Source organism: Blennius ocellaris (genome assembly GCF_963422515.1).
Source record: "Blennius ocellaris genome assembly, chromosome: 7".
Lineage (NCBI taxonomy): Eukaryota > Metazoa > Chordata > Actinopteri > Blenniiformes > Blenniidae > Blennius > Blennius ocellaris.
In genome coordinates this window covers 2957996-2978501 of record NC_137656.1, presented here as the reverse complement: position 1 = coordinate 2978501, position 20506 = coordinate 2957996, and the positions used below count along the sequence as shown (strand labels likewise).

Here is a 20506-nt window from a genome sequence, read left to right as displayed (position 1 = left end):
AAACTCTGCCTGCCTGTAATCACTAATCACTTGTGATGGTAATTTATGCCGGATTAGTGTTTTAATAGCCTCAAAAGGTCACGCTTTCCTCTGTTTCAGCTCCTTGTAAAAACAGATGGTGGTGTTTACTTCACCAGGACACAGTTTAGGCGAATTCATTAACAGTTATTGATGTAATTACATGATTTTCATGACAGCCGGCTGGAAAGGAAGCAGGACTCGTATGGGGTGATTTGCAGAGAACTAGAATGAATGAATGAACTTTAATCAGTTTGAATCCAAACGCCATTATCTTGATAAATAAAACATACAATTATATTCAGAAATGAGTCTGGTGGCGTATAAACTTACTAAAACCACCTCTTCTCCATTAGTTTGTGATAATAATGCACTTTGCTTCCAATTCAAAGACAAATCAATCTCTTTTTTTTTTTAATCCACTATATGGTGTGTATATATACAGTGGCTGTATATTTCCTCCATGGGACAGTTTTAAATCAGTATTCCGGGGGGAAAGAGTAGCTCATCCGTTTGTGCAACCACATCACTGTGTACCCACTGTTTTCTCTTTGCTTCAACTCTCTTTTAGATTGATTCCATAATTTAACGCCACATATTTAAATAAACATTTTTTTTATTGATGTGAATTTGAAAGTTAGTTTCCAATGAACGCACACGTACACGCACAGACACATGCAGACACGCCTCGTGGTATGAAGACATGGCAGGTCACTGGAGACTAAACTGAGCTGCCCCACAGAAAATTTATTTATTTGAAACCTTGAACCTTCCTGATATATTATATTCCAAATGTTTTGTATTTAGTTTATTGTGCATTTTATCAGGTAATTTAAATCCTGTGGCTCCTGTCAATTAACCCCCCCCCCCCCCCCCCCCCCATCAGCCTGCACTTGTGAATAGAAGCTGCTGTTAGAAAAGCTTGTGGGGCATGAAGTGTGTGAGGATTGGTTGTTGTTTTTTCGATTCTACTGATTGTGTTCTAGTGGGTGTGTGGCTTCTGTTTGAGCTCGATTGGTGGTGTTAGTATGCCACCTAGTGGCAGTAGAGGTGTCATTGCTGTGTGGGTATATGAGGGGGTGATATCGCCCAGGTTATGCATTCTTGCATGATTGCAACTATTTCTGACCATGTTAATTCTGATTACATTACTGTGTTCGTTCCATGTTGGAAGTTTTAAATGCCGACAGCTATTTCATTATATTCTTATAATATTGATGTTTTATTTGATATTCTGAAATTTCCTCATGTGGTCTCGGGTTTTCTGTTAAGTGTATCGTGTCACTGTTGACTGAATTCTGTAATCCAGTTTGTATACATGTGGCCTGCACCCTGACATCAACAATGTTGAGTGATGCCCGCCGTTTGGAGATTCTTTAACGGATGACAAAAGTCGAATAGAATGTAAATGATGTTCTGACAAAATATGAAGAGGAAAAAGATAGTTCATACACCAGAAACTCAATCATAGAGTCATTTGGACCAACAGCGTGAGAAGAATGTCGCTCTGCTCACCGTATAACACCGAGCCCTGCTACATGCTACATGCTACATGCTAAAGTGTTTCAGGGCTCACAGGATGTGAAGTAAAAACCATTTCAGGCGATGATCTCATGAAGCCAAGGGTTTGCAGTGTTGTCGACTAAACAAAGGGTGACAGCTCAGAGAATCTAAAATATAAAACATAAAACTTTTGAGTTATTTCACGCTTTTTTGTGTTCTACACGATTCCAAATGTTCCATTAATAGTTTTGATGCCTTCAGTGAGAATCCACAAAGTAAATAGTCCAGAAACTAAAGCGGCGTGAAATGCGTTTCCCCCGTTGGTGTCACAAAAGGGTCACAATGTTTCGTGTCCGACGCGACGCTGACGCCGCCAGACGTGTAATCCTCCCCTCGCTGCGCTCCTCCACAGGAACCTGGGCTTCTTCGCGAAGCAGCAGAGCCCGTCGGCGGTCATCCTCAGCCTGTGGGAGGCTCGCCACCAGGACACCGCCGACCTGGACTCCCTGGCCAGCGCCCTGGAGGAGATCGGCAAGATCCACTCCCGGAGCTCGCCGAAGGAGGCGGACGAGCCGGACTGCGACTTGGGCCACATACCGGCGGGCGGCCTGTGCGGAACGGCGAAGCCGGCTCAGGCGTCGGAGGAGGCGGCGGCTCCCGAGCACACGGGCTGACGGAGCGGACGCGGACTGACGGACAGACTGAGACGTAAGTGTTATCTGTGTAGCCGCGCGGCCAGCGATGGACTTGACACGCTGCGGCAGCGGCGGCGACGGAACGGTCACGAGGCGGTCGGTAGGGTAGGCGGCGCCGGCGGTCAACACGTCGACCGATCACAACAGGCCAAGGTGAGCCGGCGCCCGCTGTGGATCGGCCCCTTTCTACTTTTAAGAAGATGGACTGTAAATCTTTTTTTTTTTTGTTTTGTTTTTTTTCCCCCTCTGCTTTTTCACTCCTTTTACATTTTTGGATCGATGGTCGACTCACTTTTTCTTCACTCTGCTTTCGAAGAGGAAGGAGCTCCTTTCCTGCTCCGTCATGTAGCCTCTCCTCTCCCAGCAGTTAACCCGCACCGTCAAACACAAACTGAATCTAGTTTCTTAAAGGTATATTTTTTGTTTGTTTGTGGTGATCAAACAGCGGGGGGGAGCTCCTTTCCTGTCACGTTCCGCTTTCCCGGACACACGCAGGGTCTTATATGCAAATGAGGTGATACAACTGTGGCGTCATTACTGTACGGACTCACCTGTATTTGTGTATTTGATCCACCGATCCCGAAACCTTCAACGAGCAAATCTGGACTATTTTTTTTTTTTTTTTTTTTTTTTTTAATGTCCCACATTATATTTTTCAAGCTACTGACTGCTTAAATGTCGTGATTGTGAACTTCCCAAACCAGGTATCTTCAAGTTCACACATTTTCACCGCTTTGAAAAAAAAAAAAAAGAAGACGAAGAAGAAGAAAAGAACATCGGCTGGTTTAATTGTAAGAGACAACGGAGAGATGTCTGGGGGAAAAAAAGACAAAGAAAAAAAAAAAGGCTGTGATTGTGGCATTTCGTGGCAGACTGACATTTCAAACCGTGGCATTACTGCTCACTTCCTCCACTGGCAGATCGACCCAACGGAAGCTGTAAAACATGGTTTCCTAGCACCGTGGGGGGGGGGCCACAAACATCGCCATACACACACGGTTCTCAGACGTCATGTGCACACTGTCGCGTTTTAAGTCAAACGATGCAGGCGAGAAAACTCTGGGTGCTATTAAGTGTCAGAAGTACAGTAATCACCTCTGAGAATGTGAGCGGTCGCCACATGTGGAGCAAAGAAGGCAAAGAAAACTATTCACCTTTCAAGATGAACGTACTATATCCAAAGGCTGCAGTCGGTTTAGAACACACATCATTTGTTTAATCATTAAAAAAAAAAAAACCTATAGATTTCACTTATAGAGCACTTTTCCAGTGAGTCGTCCCCAAAGCGCTTCACGCCGTTAATCACATCCACCCGTTCAACACAGTTTGCGTGCGGCGGCTGCCACGCGAGGTGCTCAGTCCATCCACTGGGAGCAAAATTTGGGGTTGGTGTGTCTTGCTCAAGGACACTTTTGCATGAGTGGAGATGAGGAATCGAACTTGCAACACTCTTGATTGAGAGACCGACCGATTGCTGGAAGTGTAGGTGGAGCAGGGGACGGGCCAGCAGAGTTTGCGGTGCTGCTAGTGTTTCTAGTTGCCATGGTAACCCTCAACCGCCTTCTATTGGTGTTGTTTTTTTTGTTTTGTTTTTTCGTTGTTAAAAATAGGAGGGGGGGCAAAAACGCATCCTTGTACATGCCGTCCTGTCTGCAGCTCATGAATTATTAATCATTAATTGAACAGTAAACAGTTGCCGGTTTGTAGAGTGTGTTTGAGCGAACGCACCAACGTAACGTTCGAAAAAGCGGATTAATGAAATCTGCCGCAAACGAGAGGCAGTAGCTTAGTTGTGTATTTTTTCCACATGTTCTTCAAGCGTGCTATTTTTCATAAGTTAAAACAAGCCTCGCATAAGTGAGCTTGACAACTGTCGCCGCTTACGTGACTGTGGGTCGGCAGAAGACGGCTTCATCAGCCAATCGGAAGGTCTTTTAACCCCAAAAGGCCCAACACAGTGGAAACAATCAGTGCAATTACTTCAATAATTTTGAAAAAATGCCACAAGAGAAGTGAAACAGTCATCCATCTTCTAAAAGATCTGTTCAATTCAAGGTCCATGGTACTGGAAGTATTTGTAATTCCTTTCACTGTCCCCGATGAGTGGCGCGTCCATCACCGTGCTTGTTGAAGGGAGAAAGAAAAAGAAAAAAAGAAAAAAAAAAAAAAACGACTACTTTTCTACCACTAATCATTTTCTGTCAGATAATGCTGTACTGAAAGTAATGGATGTGATTTGTGTAGAGCAATTAATTAAATGAATCTGTTTGAAATGTCTTTGCAGAGGCTTAAATCACTGTTTTCTTTGGGAAAATCTTCACAAATCTTTCTTGGTGGTTTGACGGCCTGGATTGGAGGCCAGGTTTAAGCCCACGGACCTCACGTTTAACACCCCCGGCGTCGGGCCGACCCGTAAACGGAGTATCACCTTATTTCTCAGCTCCCTCCTCACTGTGACAGTAGAGCACTGGGAAGCATTGAGTTTGCGTTGGTCCGAACCAACAGTGGATCTCAGAAGACAAAATCTCCAAACACTTACATTCCCTCCCGTTTAAACAAGAGTAAAGCAAGATTCTTTTGCTTGTAAGGTATATAGTTGTGATTTTTACATCAGCTATTAAAAATCCCCAGAGTCTGAAATCCAATTGCCTTTTCAACTCGCATCGAATCGGCTTTTTCAGACACTTCAGGCTGGTTTTTAGCAGAGTCTGTTTTGCTTTAGTCCTTTGCTGAATCTAGACCCCGAGTCTCTTATATAGACATTAAAGTTGTTTTTTTTAACACTTCCCTGATGAACATTAAACTCTTTAATACACTTTATAACATCTGTGATTTCATCGGGTCAAACCCGGGCCCGGTTTACGACGACAGAGGTTTTGTGTTTTTTTTTTGTTTCAGAAAAGTTCCGTGACATTTTGACGTTTCCTTGCTGCAGCCACGAAACCTCATCGGAAATATCTGACCTCTCCGGGAGCCGATCGATCCCTAGAAATCGAACCGATTCCTCCTCGGACGATGCCAAATCATCCCTGAAGATTTCATGCAATTTCGGTCAATAGTTGTGTATTGAAACAATGACGTGTAAAGAACAAAACGTTATAAACATTAACAGACATTTGTATGGAGAGACGAGGAATTCGATAATAATAATACGGTGAACTGTCAACTACAAAGCCAACAATTTGACTCACGACACTCTGGGGGGGAAAGCATTGTTCTTATTGTCCACTGAGCATGTGCAGAAGAACTATTTACCACGGCGTAGCATTTTCGCCGAGCCCTAGCAATTCCAGAAAGTCCCGTTTATACAGCGACGGAGCCCCAGCGTTTTAGAAAAGTTCCACCTTGGGAGCCGTATTTTTTTTAGTGGCTTTGAGCTCCGTCGTCGTGGAAACGGACTCCAAAAACACAACGGAAGTTTTGCAAACTCACTTGAAATCATCGCCCTCGAACTGTAATGTGTTTCTCCGAAAATAACCTTTTCATGTGATTATCCACCTTGGTAATTTTATTGTTGAGACTCACCCGTAACAGCATCTCTGCTTATACGAATGTCCGTGCCCTCGCATTGATAATGTTTATAACGTAATGTGCTCTGCAGCGTGTGTGTGTGGTTTAATTTTTCAAAACATCGCCGGGTAAAAACGAACCTTCATTTTTGCTTTAAACTCTCTCATGTAAGCAGTCTGAGTAAATGTTGCGCCGAGAGTTCCGCCGACTTTCTGTCTGATCAAGTCTGATATTTTATGATTTTATTGTGAAGTCATAAAAAAAGAAGTGAAAAAAAAAACACCACACCATCTCGAGTTTATCCTTTTCAACTCTGAAGTCAAACAAATGACAAATGAAAAGGCTCAGCGCAGCAAACACACTTCCTGCTTTTTGTTTTGTTTTGGTGTTGCACCCTGCGGAGCGTCGCCTTTAAGCCCCCAGTAACCCACAAATCCAAAAAACACCCTCTCATGTCCAATCCCACGCTTCAGGGGTGCGTTCAGAAAATCAGAGAGCGTTTCCTCTCACCTCCAACCATGACCGAGCTGCACAATTAATCTCCATAATTAACCTTAACAACAACAACAAAAAAAGGGATAAATCCTCACTGGAAGGCAAATGAATGCAACCTACAATTCACAGTTGCTGTCCCCCAAACTCCCATTCTTCAATGTGAATTAAAATTTTGTCAACGATTTTTTTTACCGTGTTTTCACAATGTCTCTCTGACCTGATGCTGTATCTATAAACGGTTTCCATCCTACAACACATTGCTTGTCCTGCATCGCTTCTATGCATCTCCGATCGAATTAAATTCATCTTCAATGGGATCTAGGCCGGTACGTCAAGAACGCAAGAGGTACTCTTTTAATTCTTTCTTTCTCAATATGATTCTTTAATTGTGACTAACTGGATTTTTGTTTTTTTTGTTGTTGTTGTTGTTTTTTTTTCTATCCCTGCCGGAAAAGCGAAGAGTGTCAGAAAATGGAAATGTGTGCTTTTGTAACGCTTCAGCGGTGGCTTTTGGTTGTTTGTTTTTTTTTTTTGCATCCGGAGCATCCTGTCCGTGCGGTATGGCGCCGTCTCACTCCACCTTCATACGGGATGTGTTTCGTCTCCCGCGTTTGCAATCCGGGTTCTTTTGAGCTCACGCACACGGGAACGTACCGTCACTGTGTATACTGCTTCGATGTAAGACTGACCCCTTTTTTCATGAGATTTAAAGGAGAGAAAAAGAAAAAAAAAAAAAAGTTCACTGTCACCTGAGTTGGTCGGTCCCATGCTATTCTTCTTCGCTTCACGCATGGCCTTGGGCTTCATATCACTATTCTTGTGCCTTGTTTAACAACTGTAAATGGTGAATGTTGTAAAGTACAGGCGGGGATGACAAAAAAAAAAAAAGAAAGAAAAGATCAATTAATCATACTGACATACATTTAAAGGTATTAGTTGAAAAAGTATTTAAGATTATAATATTGAAATAGGCTGCAGAGCTTTTCTAGTGCTGAACTTCTATGTTTGGTAACGCCAGGGCAGCTTTGTGGTATATTGTATCTATAATTATGGACATTTTGGATGTTTTCTGTACAGTAGAATTTGCAAATGTATATGCAGCCTTTTGGAAATAAATGTACAGTTGAAAGATCAACTTGCCTCATGTTTTGCTTCCGTTAACTTTTTCATCTGAATCAGACAATTACTACACGAAGGGGAACTTCCAGCTCCGGCGCTACGAGTGCAAGGAGACGCCCAGCCAGAGAAGACCACTGACTACATGTGTGTATTTTCACTTTTTGGGTTTTAACATCACAAATATAATACATGAACCAAAACAAATGTAACTGGCTGAATTCATGGAAACAGAAATTGACGATCTCTGTCGCCATCTAGTGGTGAAATTAAAGGACCACAGTGTGGAAACTGGTGGGCAGGTTTCATATTGAAGTGAATTAAAGGTGTGAGGTACACATTTATGAGTTAGTTACTTTGACTTGCAGGTACTGCACTTCTTTTAGCCATTAATGCACCTAAATGAGGGACAGCCTCCCGCAGTTTACTTCAGTCAAACATGAAGCCTGTGGAACAAAACTGGCTGCAAAATGCTCCAATCAGCCCCAGAAACCACCAAGCAAGTGGTTTTATAGGATTTTCATATATATATATATATATATATATATATATATATATATATATCACTGTATTTTGCAGCAGAATGTTCCTTTCAAATTTACTTTGATTGTTGTCATTTTTACTACTATTTGTGTGATCTTGCAAAATTCATCCCGTACACTGTGTGTAAATTTAAAGGTTATAGGAATATTTTACCAATCCAGCCCACTTAAGATGGAACTGGACCGTATGTGGTTTCTGAAGTAAAATTTGATTTAGTATTTATTTAGTTTACCTCTTTGTGTATATTATATTCATGTATATCTATTGTATAGATGGTAATATTGGTTCAGTTATGTGTTTTTAAATAAGTATGTTTCTCCCATAACATATTTGGTTCGTTCAATATCAACTGCATTTTAATTCTGAGGACAATTATGGCAATAAAGTTGCATTTTGAAAAGATGTGTTTCTCTCAAGTTGTGTTTACAATCCCATATTACTTTGCTTTTTATTAGCCTTTATTTAGTTTATTCTCTCGCTGTCTGTTTCTAAATGTAAACGTTTATCAATATGCCATGTCATAAGTCGGCCTTTGTATAAAAAAGCATAATACATGATCATATTTTTTTATGTGTGAAAATTGGGGAAGTGATGATTATTACAGGTGGACTACCCCTTCCTCAGTAGAAATATATTTTTCTCAGTAGAAATAAACACACTGGAGGCACAAGGTGACCCATCCAAGATGTCGTCGCGCTACGAAGTCGACTCCAGTAGGGAACGCCAGTCTGGTGTGAAGGCTGGATGGGAGGACAATTAAATGTCTGGGCGTGAGCGAGGTGAACTTGAACACCTGGGCTCACCCGCGAGACCAGATGAACCTGATCTGTGTGCTTCGGTTTTTTGTTTTTTGTTTTTTCTATTTGTTTTTAAGACGTGTTTCACCAGTGGGTTTTGTAACTGCAATGCCTTTGTGGTAAATCATTGTTCTTGTCATCTGTAAAAAGGCTGTACCTTCAATACCTTGGTTGGTTTTATGTGTTTGAAAACAGCGTTGGTGTTTGAATTCTTTTGTTCTGGTTGGTTTTGTACTTTGAATGTTCTGTAATGTCGTTTTTTTACATGTGTACTTTAAGTATATTTAACATTGTGAGTGCATGTATATTTATTTATTTATTTACCTCTCTATCTAAATATCTAGCTCTAGCTCTATATCACGTGACTACACCGGCACCACGTGATTCCCACTGGACCACGTGACCGGTTTGTAGTGGGAGCGAAAAAGATGGCCGCCGCCGCAGTCTCCAGCTTGAACCGGAGCGGTTTCTGTAGTTTTACCTCCATGTTTGGCTCTAAACCCCTGCGGGAGTGGACGTGCGTGTTGCTGGCGGTGTGCGGGTTGCTGGGCCGCTGTATGGCGGAGGACCAGGGCTTCCAGGAGGAGTTCTTAAAGCGGGAATACTCTCTGGTGAAGCCGTACCGAGGTGAGGTCAGCCCGCGATTAGCGCACACGTTCCCTCGAGACTTGTTCATTAAAGTCACATTCCTCACTAAATGGAATAAATATACACTGTTTTTAACTTCGTTCTCTCGAAAATAACTCGTATCTAAGACACTTTTGGTCATAATGGGTAACGAAGAGGGAAGGGTGCGTTGCTTTTCTAAAAACTATTAGCGAACACCACTTTATTATACACTATCAGTTCTCGTCAATAAATGCCAGTTAGGTGGTTAATGTTCCAACCGATCCAGTTTTTCTCACAGAGAACAAAGCTTGTATAAGGTGCAGCTCTGAGAGCGAACCTGTTGGGTGAAGCGTTCTTTAAGTACACGTCTGCACTTTAATCTCATCCAACCATTATGGTCATGTGATTGTCAGAGTTGAGGTTTTAATCTGCTGGTTTATTTCAAAAGTATTCATTTAAGTGGGTTTCTATTTTATAACGTCACCAACACAATTAAAGCGACAACAATTCTCTCAATAAGCCTTTTAAAATGCCATTAAGCTGTCTATATGTGAATAAATCTCAGACTGAAGGCTGACATCAGTGCGTTTTGTGTTATATGTCAATCTAAAATTAGATAAACGCTTGGAACAGAGGTTTAGATTTTTTGTAATTACCCTTAAACATTGTTCTACCTTCAAGTTGAACAATTATGACTTGAAAAAATGTACAAAAACTGACAACTTTTGAGCTTTTTGCATAAAATGTCTACACTTGTGGTCTTTTTTGTTTTTATATATATATATCACAATCTAATTTTCATCATTCTAATATTCTTTACTGGCTATTTTAATGAGCTCAGTATAATATTTACCTTTTAAACCATACTGCACCTGATTTGAGTCAATTTGCTCTTAATCTGCTTCCACGCAACTCGAATGTAATTGAAACACACCGAGATCACTGCAAAGTTAAAGTCAAACCGTTTTGTTGCTCGAATTTAAGACGGGATGCACTGGTGAGGTCTCTGTAGATATCCATAGTCAGCCCAGTATTAGTCATATAAGCACGGTCTGCACTGAAAATTTAAATCCGGAGCACTTTTCTCTTAAATAATTACAGAATCAACATTAACCTGCTCCACTGTGTCTCTTAATGCCGATTTTCCAGGTCTGGGCTTTACTAGCAATTCACATTGGGACCTGATGGGCACGGCCATGGTGACCCCGGACTACGTGAGGCTGACCCCGGACATGCAGAGCAGACAGGGAGCCGTGTGGAGTCGAATGGTGAGCAGCTTCACTTAAACATGACATTATTTTGGGGGAGTGACTTTGGGGGAATTGGATTTGACGACGATGTAACTCGAGCTAAATCCAGCCCGTCTTGTTTTTGTCGTTCCCCCAGCCGCTATTTCTGCGGGACTGGGAGCTCAAGGTGCATTTTAAAATCCACGGCCAGGGGAAGAAGAACTTCAACGGGGATGGAATGGGCGTCTGGTTGACGAAAGAGCGCATGCAGAACGGTAGGGGCATGAACATATTTAGACGTCTTTTTCATCCGAGTTTCTTTCTAGAAGGAGTAAAGGAGCGAGTGTGCTGAGGCAGGGATAAAACAAAACAGTTTTTTTCTGATTTTAACCAGCTTTATTGCATTTTTACAGTGAAAATAGCCTCTTAATTAGATTAGCCTGCATATTTAGTTGACTGTAAGAAGCATCACTATTTTTATTTGTATAGAAGTGACGTGTGTTCACGAATTTGAAATTGCTCGCTTCATTTAATCCATATAAGTGTTGACAACGCTGTTTGTCAGTTTTTTTTCTCGTGGCTGGCTCGTTTCCTGTTTTCATGTGAGCGCTCCCAAGTGGGGAGATGTTCCCGGGTCCCAGCTGCGTTAAAATAGGTCAACTGCCACCGAAGACGAGAAAAATCGTATCATTTTTCAAATGAATTTCGACCTCGTTCACACGACGACGGTGCTCAGAGCCACTGAAAGCACAACTTTTTGAAACGAGGCGTCTTCGTGAAAACTGGGGAAAACACAACTTTTTTTTTTTTAATGCACCGTCTCCGAGAAAAGGCTACTTTTCAAATGAATGTAGACGTGGAAACGGGTGTAAACTCAACTTTTTGAAACGAACCGTCTTCATGGGAACTGGGGAAAATGCAACTTTTTGAAATGAATGGTCTCTGTGGTAACGGGGGGGGGGGGGGGGGGGACTTTTTGAAGTGAACTGTCTCTAGGGAAATGGGTATAATGCAACTTTTTGAAATCGCCCTCACTGCATGTCTGTGGAAACGGGTGAAAGCTCAATATTTGGAAAACGCTCCGACTCTGTCTCCATTTTTTGGGGGTTTTTTTCCTATAAAATAGCGTTTTCTGCACAAACTCGTGTCCTGGCTTACTAAACCACACCGTTTTCTGTCATTTCCATGTAAATGCCCACCGCTTTCAAAAATTCAAAAATTATAAACCTTTGTGAAGCCAAAAACGACGCGTTTTCACTTGAACTTGGCTTAAACCCGTCACGTCGCCTCCATTATCTCTATCAGTGTCATGTTGACCTCGTGTCTCTCTCATCTCTGCTTGCAGGTCCTGCGTTTGGAAACGCCAACAAGTTCACCGGCCTCGGGATTTTCCTGGACACCTACCCCAACGCCGACAAGACCCACGATGTGAGAGACGCCGTGTAGCTTTAGTTAGAGAAGTGATGGTTGGATTTTCTCCGGCGGGATTCTCGTGCTAGCGTACAGACGAGCGCAGTAGGAGCACTCTTAAAGGGGTACAGGAGGATCTTCTATTTCCGGGTGGATCATCAAGACTATTGGTCCTCCCAATTGTCAATCATTCTGGTGATATATTACGTCAGGCCGTCGTACGTGCTCGTCCCTCGGTGGCGTGGATCTATTAGTTTTCACTTTCTGCGCATGCGCGCTTTCAGGTGTATATGGTGAGCGACGCCTTCAGCGAGCTCGCAGTTCTCACCGGGTACTTTGAAAATGGCAGAGGGTCGTAAGAGAAATCCATTTCAAATCACTTCCAGTAGAAGTTATCTACGTCTATATTGTCACTTTCCAGGTGCCAATCAAGTGCAAATCTTCTTGTAAAGCGAGCTTGTGTGAGCGACGCCGACTTGTGACTTGTAAACAGAGCGTGCACGAGGAGAACTGGGCTCGTGCACGTCTCTCGCACACTGTAGGTTTTCCAATAAAACCTTCCACTATCCACCGGAGCTTATGGCTGACGCGTGTTTAAAAAAAGTTTGTCCTCCACAGTGGTCTCTCTTTTATGTTATTTATTCGGCAAAAAGACAAAAAGACAAGCGCCTGTTCCACAAGAACTCCTCGAGCCAAACACTGTTCCTACACGGTCCTAACAGGTTCCTAACTCGGTCTTAACACAATCCTAACACAATCCTAACATGTGGCTAACGCGCTCTTAACACGGTCAGAAAAACCGTGAGCTCCTCCATACAAGTCATCCACGTCGCTGCGCTCCTAAAACTTCCGAGCCTTAAAAACGAAACTTAACTCCTTAAAGCTACAGGCTCTTATTTTTATCCACAACACAAATAATAATGAAATATTCATATTTTACAACTTAAATCAACACATTTAAATACAATTAAATAATGAAACGTATAAATCCAAAATGTATTGTACCTTGAACTAAAATGACCATGAAATACTTACTAACTAACATGGCACCTACACACACGTTTTAGTCGGCGTTCCGTCTCGGGAGCAGGTCGAGCGTTGCGCATGTGCATTTTTTTTCAAAAGGTGGAGAGGGCGGTTCTTTCCTAAAATTCGGGAAAATCCTCCTGTACACCTTTTAAGGTTGTCGCTGTATTTCCCTTTGATGTATTCCTTGTGTGGCACGAAAGCAACGGAGCGTCCGCTCCCCGCCGTCACCAGATCGTCCCGTTCCTCCGCGGCGGCCCGTCGGTGTGTCGCCTGACTTGGACTCTTGTCTGTCTCCTCCCCCAGAGGACTTTCCCCTACGTGTCGGTGATGCTGGGGAACGGCAGCGTGGTGTACGACCACGAGCGCGACGGCCGGCGCACCGAGCTCGGGGGATGCTCGGCCATGCTGCGCAACGCCATCTACGACACCTTCCTCCTCGTCAGATTCGCCAAGAACCGACTGACGGTACGACGACTCTCTGATTCTGCGTTTTATTTCATTGGTTCATTTATTTGAACGCGACGGCGCATATAGGTCAGGGGTCGGCAACCTTTAACGCTCAAAGAGCCATTTGGTCCCGTTTGACACTGAAGGCAACACCCAAAGAGCCGCACGCTTTTATTTTGACAGTCCCACCGGCAGACCACGCCAGGAGGACACGACACACAAAACCTTCTTCACTGCTGGTTGACAACTTACAACTAATAAACTAAACTACATGAACTAAGCAACAAAAACACAACACAATTATTACCGACACTACAAACCTAATATAACCCTCAGTAATTACATTTAAAACACGACAAACAGAAACTCCCATAATGCATTGCAGCTCTCAGCTGGGCATTTTTAGAACCACGAGTGTGAGTGGTGTGGCTTTCAATGTCGTTGAGTTGTATGATTCACAAGTTTGCTACAAACCTCTCGGAACTGTCGGCGCGTCACAGCGCTGCAGTTTTACTGTGAAAGGAACAGGAAGCTCCCAGCTTCAGGTACCAGTTGAGCTTCTGTCCAGCAATTCTACCTTCTTCATGCTGTTATTGTTGCGTAATCGCTGCGCCTACAGTTGTAGCGGGACTGCGCTCTGGGCGGCTTTGCCTCCTTACGCCTCCGGGATGAACTGCAGTGGGTACAAACAGACATAGCTACTATAATACATGTGACGCATACGAGACACCACATTAAAATACATATATGACATAACGGACGAGGAATCGTGCCACATTACCAAACAGACTACAGCATTTAAAGAAAAAATTCTGCCTTCTTCGCACCTCTATTGTTGCATAACGACGTTGCATACCTGCGTCGTTTCGTCGCGCTCGCAACCCCGCCTACATTTGCTCTCTGTAGTAGGGAAGTGCAACACAGTTGCTTGCAGGTTGCCGACCCCTGCCATAGTGCAACTGATTTGGATTTGTATTGCTTTTTAAGCGTTTTTATATTTCTATTTATTCTTTTAAATTGTTTTATTCTTATTTGTAGTTTTTTATGTGTTTGTAGTTTCTAATCTGTTTTTATTAAAATTTTATGGTTTTGTACTTATTTAGTGTTGGACTGTTTAGTTTGGTTTTTATGTGCAGCACTTTGGAAACGCTTTGTTGTTAAAATGTGCGATACAAATAAAGTGGATTGGATTGGAAGGTCGTCGCTTCATCGGGGTCTACCGCAATAACGTGCTTTAAATTCAGTCCTTCGTACTTCCCCTTGCTAAAAGTGAGTTTATTTTCCTTCCCCGTCTGTCCTCGTCTCGTCAGATCATGGTGGACGTGGAGGGGAAGCAGGAATGGAAGGACTGCGTCGACATCAGCGGCCTGTTTCTGCCCAGAGGTTACTTCTTCGGAGCGACTTCAGCCACCGGAGACCTGTCGGGTATGAAAACGTAGAAACACACACACACGCGCGTGTCGACTTATAAATGAAGCGCGGGCGGCGTGTGACTCATCCCGTCCACCGCCGACCGTTCTACCCAGACAACCACGACGTCGTCTCCTTGAAGCTCTACCAGCTGGACGTGGAGAGGACCCCGCAGGAGGAGGAGGAGGAGGACAAAGTCCGCGTCCCCAGAGTGGACATGACGCAGTTTCAAGGTAAAAGTCTTGACACGTCGTTCAAACGATCCGCGAACCAGGAAACGTCTGGTTGGTTCCAAGAGATGGAGCGGAGAAGGACAATGCCGTCATGTCTGTTTTTCTTCTTCAGTGGTGGTTGAGGAGGAGGAGCGGAGCGGCGTCCACCTCTTCTTCACCTTCCTCTTCTCCGTGCTGGGCCTGGCCGTGCTGGCGGTGGTCGGGATCGTCGTCTACGGCCGCTGGAAGGAGAATAAGCGCAAGCGCTTCTACTGAGGGGGGGGAGAGGGAGTCGACGTTGGGGGGGTTCTCCGGCGGGGGGCGTTTCCGACGCGGCGACGGCAAAGGGACTTCACGTCGCTTCGCTAATGGCCTCCCGTCGAACAACGTGGCGGACGTGAAGACGTCGCGAGCGAAAGATTAAAGTTTAAAGGTACAGTACGCAGGAAGCTTTACTTAAAACGAGCTCGTGGAAGAAAACAAAAGTAATGCTGGTTGTTTTTGGTAATGTCACAAACGTGAAGACGAACTGGTTGCGACTCGCTACTGCCACCTCATGCACAAATGTGGCACTACGTGAATTTTACATACTGCACCTTTAAAATGTTTTTTTTTTTTGTTTTTTTAATGTGTTCTGAATCAAACGAAAGATTCTTCTCAAGCACATGGGGGGGAGGGGGGGGGGGGTCACGATTCCTCTCGGCACTGAAACGCTCTCAACACGAGGAGGGGACGAAAAAAATAACTGAAACGTTGCTGACATCTTGTTACTGGGTTTCGGGGGAGGAGAGATCTGCAGACTGAAGCCACAAGAAGGGAATTCTTCCGTTCGGTGCACTGAAAGAGCAGCGGTGGTGAACGCCGTGCTGCATGGACACTTTATTAAACTTGATATCCACCCACGCCACTTCTTTATCTGAAAACTTTACAAAACGTTCCCGTGCAAATGAAAGCAGCAGATACGATGTGGGACAAAGAGTGATTCTATTCAACCCCGATAACGACACAATCTGCAATCTGAGGTCAGAAATCGGTTGTTTACATGTGGCAAGTAGAAAATATACGAGGGCTTTGAATTGAAAACACACTTTCTGTAGTCGTCTTTCAACGCAATGAATCTCTAAGTTATTAATGTTTTGTAAGGTGAGGGAGGGGCGGGGGTTAAACTTCTTGCCACAAATGACAAATCACCTGTGCTTGCTGCAGTTAATTAGGTTTTATTTAATTAGCAGCTCCTGGTGTTTCTACAACATCCTGCAAAAGTTTTGCAAGCTGAGATAAAGTACACGGCGACACTCCAGAGATCTCAGGGGGTCCCGAAGGTTTAGATTTGTGTTTGTCAAGTGAAGTCTTGGAACTGGAACTTGGGTTTCAAACTGGAATCCCAAAATATATAACCTGTAGATAGAAGGATACATATATAAGGAACGCATCGCCGTTGACTATGGTTTGCATATGGAGTATAAATTAGGATTTATTGGATTTAATAACTCGTATTGGCAAGTAGCTTAAGTTTAGTACTTTCCCTTTTAAATACAAATGTGGAATCGGTGTGTTTTTATATTAAACGCCTCTATTTTAGCTTCATTTATGTCCCGTTCTAAAACTACTGTTCAATCCTCTGACGTCTGAACTGCGACTCTGTTGCTAAAACACTCTTTTTATCTCTAAATCCCAACGTTAAAAAGTCACCACCACTTTGACATGTTTCAAAAACCTTGTATTTCAAAGTTTATTCCCCAAAATCCAGCTTTTTTTCCCCTCGACTTTCCTCCGTTTGAATATTGGACCATAGGAGCTGCATTCCCAATCTGCTGTGTCCGTGTGAACCGATGACACTATATAGGGTTTGATTTCTGATCGGCTGGTTTGGAGCAACACGCTTTTTAAAAAAAAGTGAAACAAGCCAGAGAGAGAGAGAGGTCACACTTTTGTAAAAAAACCTTTACAAATTGAATTTTGCTAAATATGACCGATTTAAGGCCTCGACGTCCCGTCGGTGTGTCTCTGGGTAAAACCGGAACCTCAAACGGCTCCGGATGAATGAGTGAATGTTAAAGTGCAGCAAGACTTCTGAAGTTCATTCAAATGTATTGGGTTCATGAAATCTGAAGATATATATCACTAAACAGGGGGACTGCGAGTGTGATTTCTTGTTTTTGTTTACATTTTAGCCAGATAATGAAATGAAACAGGTTTTTTTTTTTTTGGGGGGGGGGGGGGGTTCTTCCACGTTTTCAACCTAAAGCCCCTTCAGCTCCTTGTCGCCGGCTTCAGTCTGCAGACATGAGCGCGTCGCTGCCTGTGAACTCACTGTGAAGACCAGTCAACCTGTGGATTAGTCCTCATTTCCCGCTGCACTTGAACGGAGGACAAACAATTGGAAGAACTAAAGCACTCGCATGGGTTTTTTTACTGGCTGATTTTGAAGTGCTGCTTAAAAGTGCCTCCCTCGGATCAATTAACTCCTTCATTTAAGTTCCTTTCTGCAGGGATGAGGTTTTTGTTTTTTTTTCTTTCCGGGACTCCATTCACGTGAAAAATGGTTTAATCCCACAATATTTTCTGCACCAGTTCAGAACAAAGTGAAGAAAAACATCAGGTTTTTTTTTTTTTTTTTCTCATTTCTACTCATGATGTGTTTGATTTTCTTTCTGTGACTGGAAACAGCCATATGCTGGACGGATATTTCTTCTTCTCTATGACATTTTGTATTTTTGTAGACAAAAGTAACAGAAGCCAAAAGTTCATTGTGAATCTGCAGTAAAAAAAAATTTCTTTTTTTAATAATACTACATTTGAACTTAAATTAACTAACTTACAATGTACTTTCTCATTGGTAGATCAGCGAATTAAGACCAATTTCTTTTAGTTCTGGATAAATTCAAAATATCTCTTTGTTTTCTTGAAGATTCTCATACAATTAGATAATTAAAGCCACTTAATCGTGCGATTATCTTCAATAAATCTTAACGTTTTTCAGATATTGTCCTTCCTACATGTTTCTTAGTTTTCTCACTCTGTCCGATTTCGTCTTCCTTCTCTTGTTGGGTGTTTTTAAAACTTTTTGTTCTAATTGTAAAAAAACAATTCAATATGAGCCCTTATTGAGGCGCTCGGTCCTGTTGGTTTTAAATTAAATAAAGATGTTTCGTGTTAAGGATGTAAAAGTCGACTGATTTTTCAGGTGGGAATTGTGTTTCTTTGTTTTTTTGTGTCATTTCACATCAAATAGTTTGTTACAGAAAACAATCCAAGCAACTACTTTGTTCATATGATTTAAATTCTTAAGAAATAGGCTAAAAGTCACAATTTATTATTGCTCGCTAACTAATGATCCGTGTACCGGTCCTGGTTGGAGACCCCTGATATAAACTATACATGTAAGAAACACTTATTATTACCCGCACAAGCTAATTTTCCTCCAATTAAAAGTTTAAAAGAAAGAAAAAAAAGCACAAAACTCCCACAATACAACAGCCATAGGATTTTTTTATTGATTTTTTTGCGCCAGAAGGTTATGTTGAAATTGATTTTATGTGTATATTGTCATAATTAAGTACTAATTGTTGTATTTATTTGTGAAAACAGACATTTTGATCAGGCATAGTCTGCATCACAACAAGGGGAAACTTTAAAAATGTGCATTTAAAGGTTATTTGGGGACTATTTTACTGGTCTGACCCTTCAGATGAACTAAAATGTGAGTGAAACCCTTAAAGTCAGAGCACGGCGGTGGCAGCATCATGCTTTGAGGGTTGCTTGAAAAGGCTTTTAGCTCACAATCACACCAGACTCCCAGTTTTTTTTTTTTTTTTGACGTAAATATCTAAAGGTCCTCAAAGGAAGACTTCGCTTCCACAACAAACCTGACCTTTTGTCAGCTGCTCTTCTTCACCTCTAAGTGTCCACGCCCCTCCTCCTCGCTGTGATGGGGGGGGGGGGGGGGGGGCTCCCGCTGGCGTCCCTCCTCCCTCGCCTTTTCTCTTCCTCCTCATACCCGTCTGTCGTCGCTCAACCCCGGGAATGTCAGCCTCAAAATAACTGCTGGCTGGAGACGCTGTGGTGATCAGGTAAGCCCTCTTGTTTTTTTGTTACTCTTTATCTTGTTTAGTGACTTTGCCTTTTAAATATAGCAGGAGATGATTAACATTGGGTTTTAAATGAAGACTTGGAAAGGATCTAAAGCTCACGATTTTAACGTGTTGAGCAGAAGTCGAGCGTAGAATTGAGAAAACCAGAGAAGTTCATTCACCGTCCCGGAAACTTTTTTTTTTTTAATGCTACAAGTTAATGTTCAGATAAGAGCTGATAACCAACAGGAGCTTCATTGTGTCGGAGGCGTCCTCGGTGTTTCCACACCAAACACCGCTGTGCTGTAAACACGCCGGACCAACTCAAATCTGAATTTCCTTTTTTTTTTTTTTTTTTTTTTAAATCAGATGTGATGGGAAGTGTTTTGTTTTTTTAAAAAGATTATCTGGAAGAATGAATCGCTCCTGTGTGAACTGCCTGAAGGGTCTGCTGACCGCTCTCCACCTGCTCTGCTGGGTAGGTGCTCAACTCTTCCAACACTTCTTTTCTACACACAACTTTTTTTTTTTTTTTTCTTAAAGCCTCGACATTGGCTACCGTTTAATTATCTATAAAAAAAAAACTCCTTGGTCCTATTTATCGATCTTTCTTCCTCTCATATCGGCTGATTTTGAAGTGAAAACGTGTCATTTTTTGGGGTTTTTCAGTAAAGTTTCACTGCAGCGTTTTTAAAATTGATGCACATTTGCTTAAAGAAACGCTGGAAACGATGTAGTTACCATGCCGGGCCACTAGGTGGTGCTGTTGGGTTTTTTTTAAATAATGAAACTACACACAAATACCTGCAGAGAACGTTACTAACATTAACTTGGAACGGGCACATTTAAATATAAATAAAAAACCTTCTCCACCACGTTTTTTTTTTTTTTTAAGGACAAATCTGTGTTTTGGGTGTCCCACATTTTTTAGACTGGGGGTGTGTTATGTTTAAAAAATAAAAAGATAGATGATAAAGATAGACCTTAAATGGTGCAAATAATGCATTCTGGACTAGTAAATGCCACATTGTAACGTGTAGATTTTGCTTTTTATAGTAATAATTTCCTTTTCTCCTTGACATTTATACTGATACTTCTAATATTCTTTCTTGTTTTGTTAAAAAGTTGTCTTTTTTCTTTTAAGGTTATAAGTTATTCTGCCTACATGTACTTATTTATTATCTGCAGGCCTCCTATAGCGCAGTACCAAGACTTTAGAGTATCACAGTCACACATGAATTGGTGATGGAGCAAGCATGATTGTCAATACTTAAATCAAAGTCATCATTTTCACAGAAAAGAACATTTTATTCTTCAATGAAAAGCATGAATGACGTGCAGTTATCCAAACGTGTGTCAACATTTTAGAAATGAAAAATGAGATCTATCATAGGTCAGTAGAATTAGTCC

At 42.3% G+C, this 20506-nt stretch overlaps 3 protein-coding genes across 3 annotated transcripts in view; all 3 read left to right on the top strand.

Moving 5' to 3' along the window:
• The window catches only part of unc5db (unc-5 netrin receptor Db), a gene marked incomplete at both ends in the record, with an annotated part of 147564 nt that extends 145369 nt beyond the window's left edge, over nucleotides 1–2195 (top strand). Inside the window, one exon of the mRNA XM_080499927.1 lies at nucleotides 1934–2195. Coding sequence (XP_080356053.1) covers nucleotides 1934–2195 — 262 coding nt within the window. The remainder of the gene's footprint in view (nucleotides 1–1933) is intronic.
• Nucleotides 2196–9114: 6919 nt separating this feature from the next.
• Nucleotides 9115–15299, top strand: lman2lb (lectin, mannose-binding 2-like b; the record flags this gene model as incomplete). Its single annotated transcript, XM_080498949.1, has 8 exons — nucleotides 9115–9304; nucleotides 10436–10554; nucleotides 10673–10790; nucleotides 11861–11943; nucleotides 13258–13419; nucleotides 14712–14826; nucleotides 14928–15044; nucleotides 15157–15299. The coding sequence occupies exons 1-8, from the start codon at nucleotides 9163–9165 to the stop codon at nucleotides 15297–15299; spliced, it is 999 nt and encodes a 332-aa protein (XP_080355075.1). The 5' UTR covers nucleotides 9115–9162.
• A 4203-nt stretch (nucleotides 15300–19502) lies between these two features.
• LOC308132461 (leukocyte surface antigen CD53) overlaps nucleotides 19503–20506 on the top strand; it is a gene marked incomplete at its 3' end in the record, with an annotated part of 6221 nt that continues 5217 nt past the window's right edge. Inside the window, exon 1 of the mRNA XM_080499562.1 lies at nucleotides 19503–19574. Coding sequence (XP_080355688.1) covers nucleotides 19512–19574 — 63 coding nt within the window. The 5' untranslated portion in view covers nucleotides 19503–19511. The remainder of the gene's footprint in view (nucleotides 19575–20506) is intronic.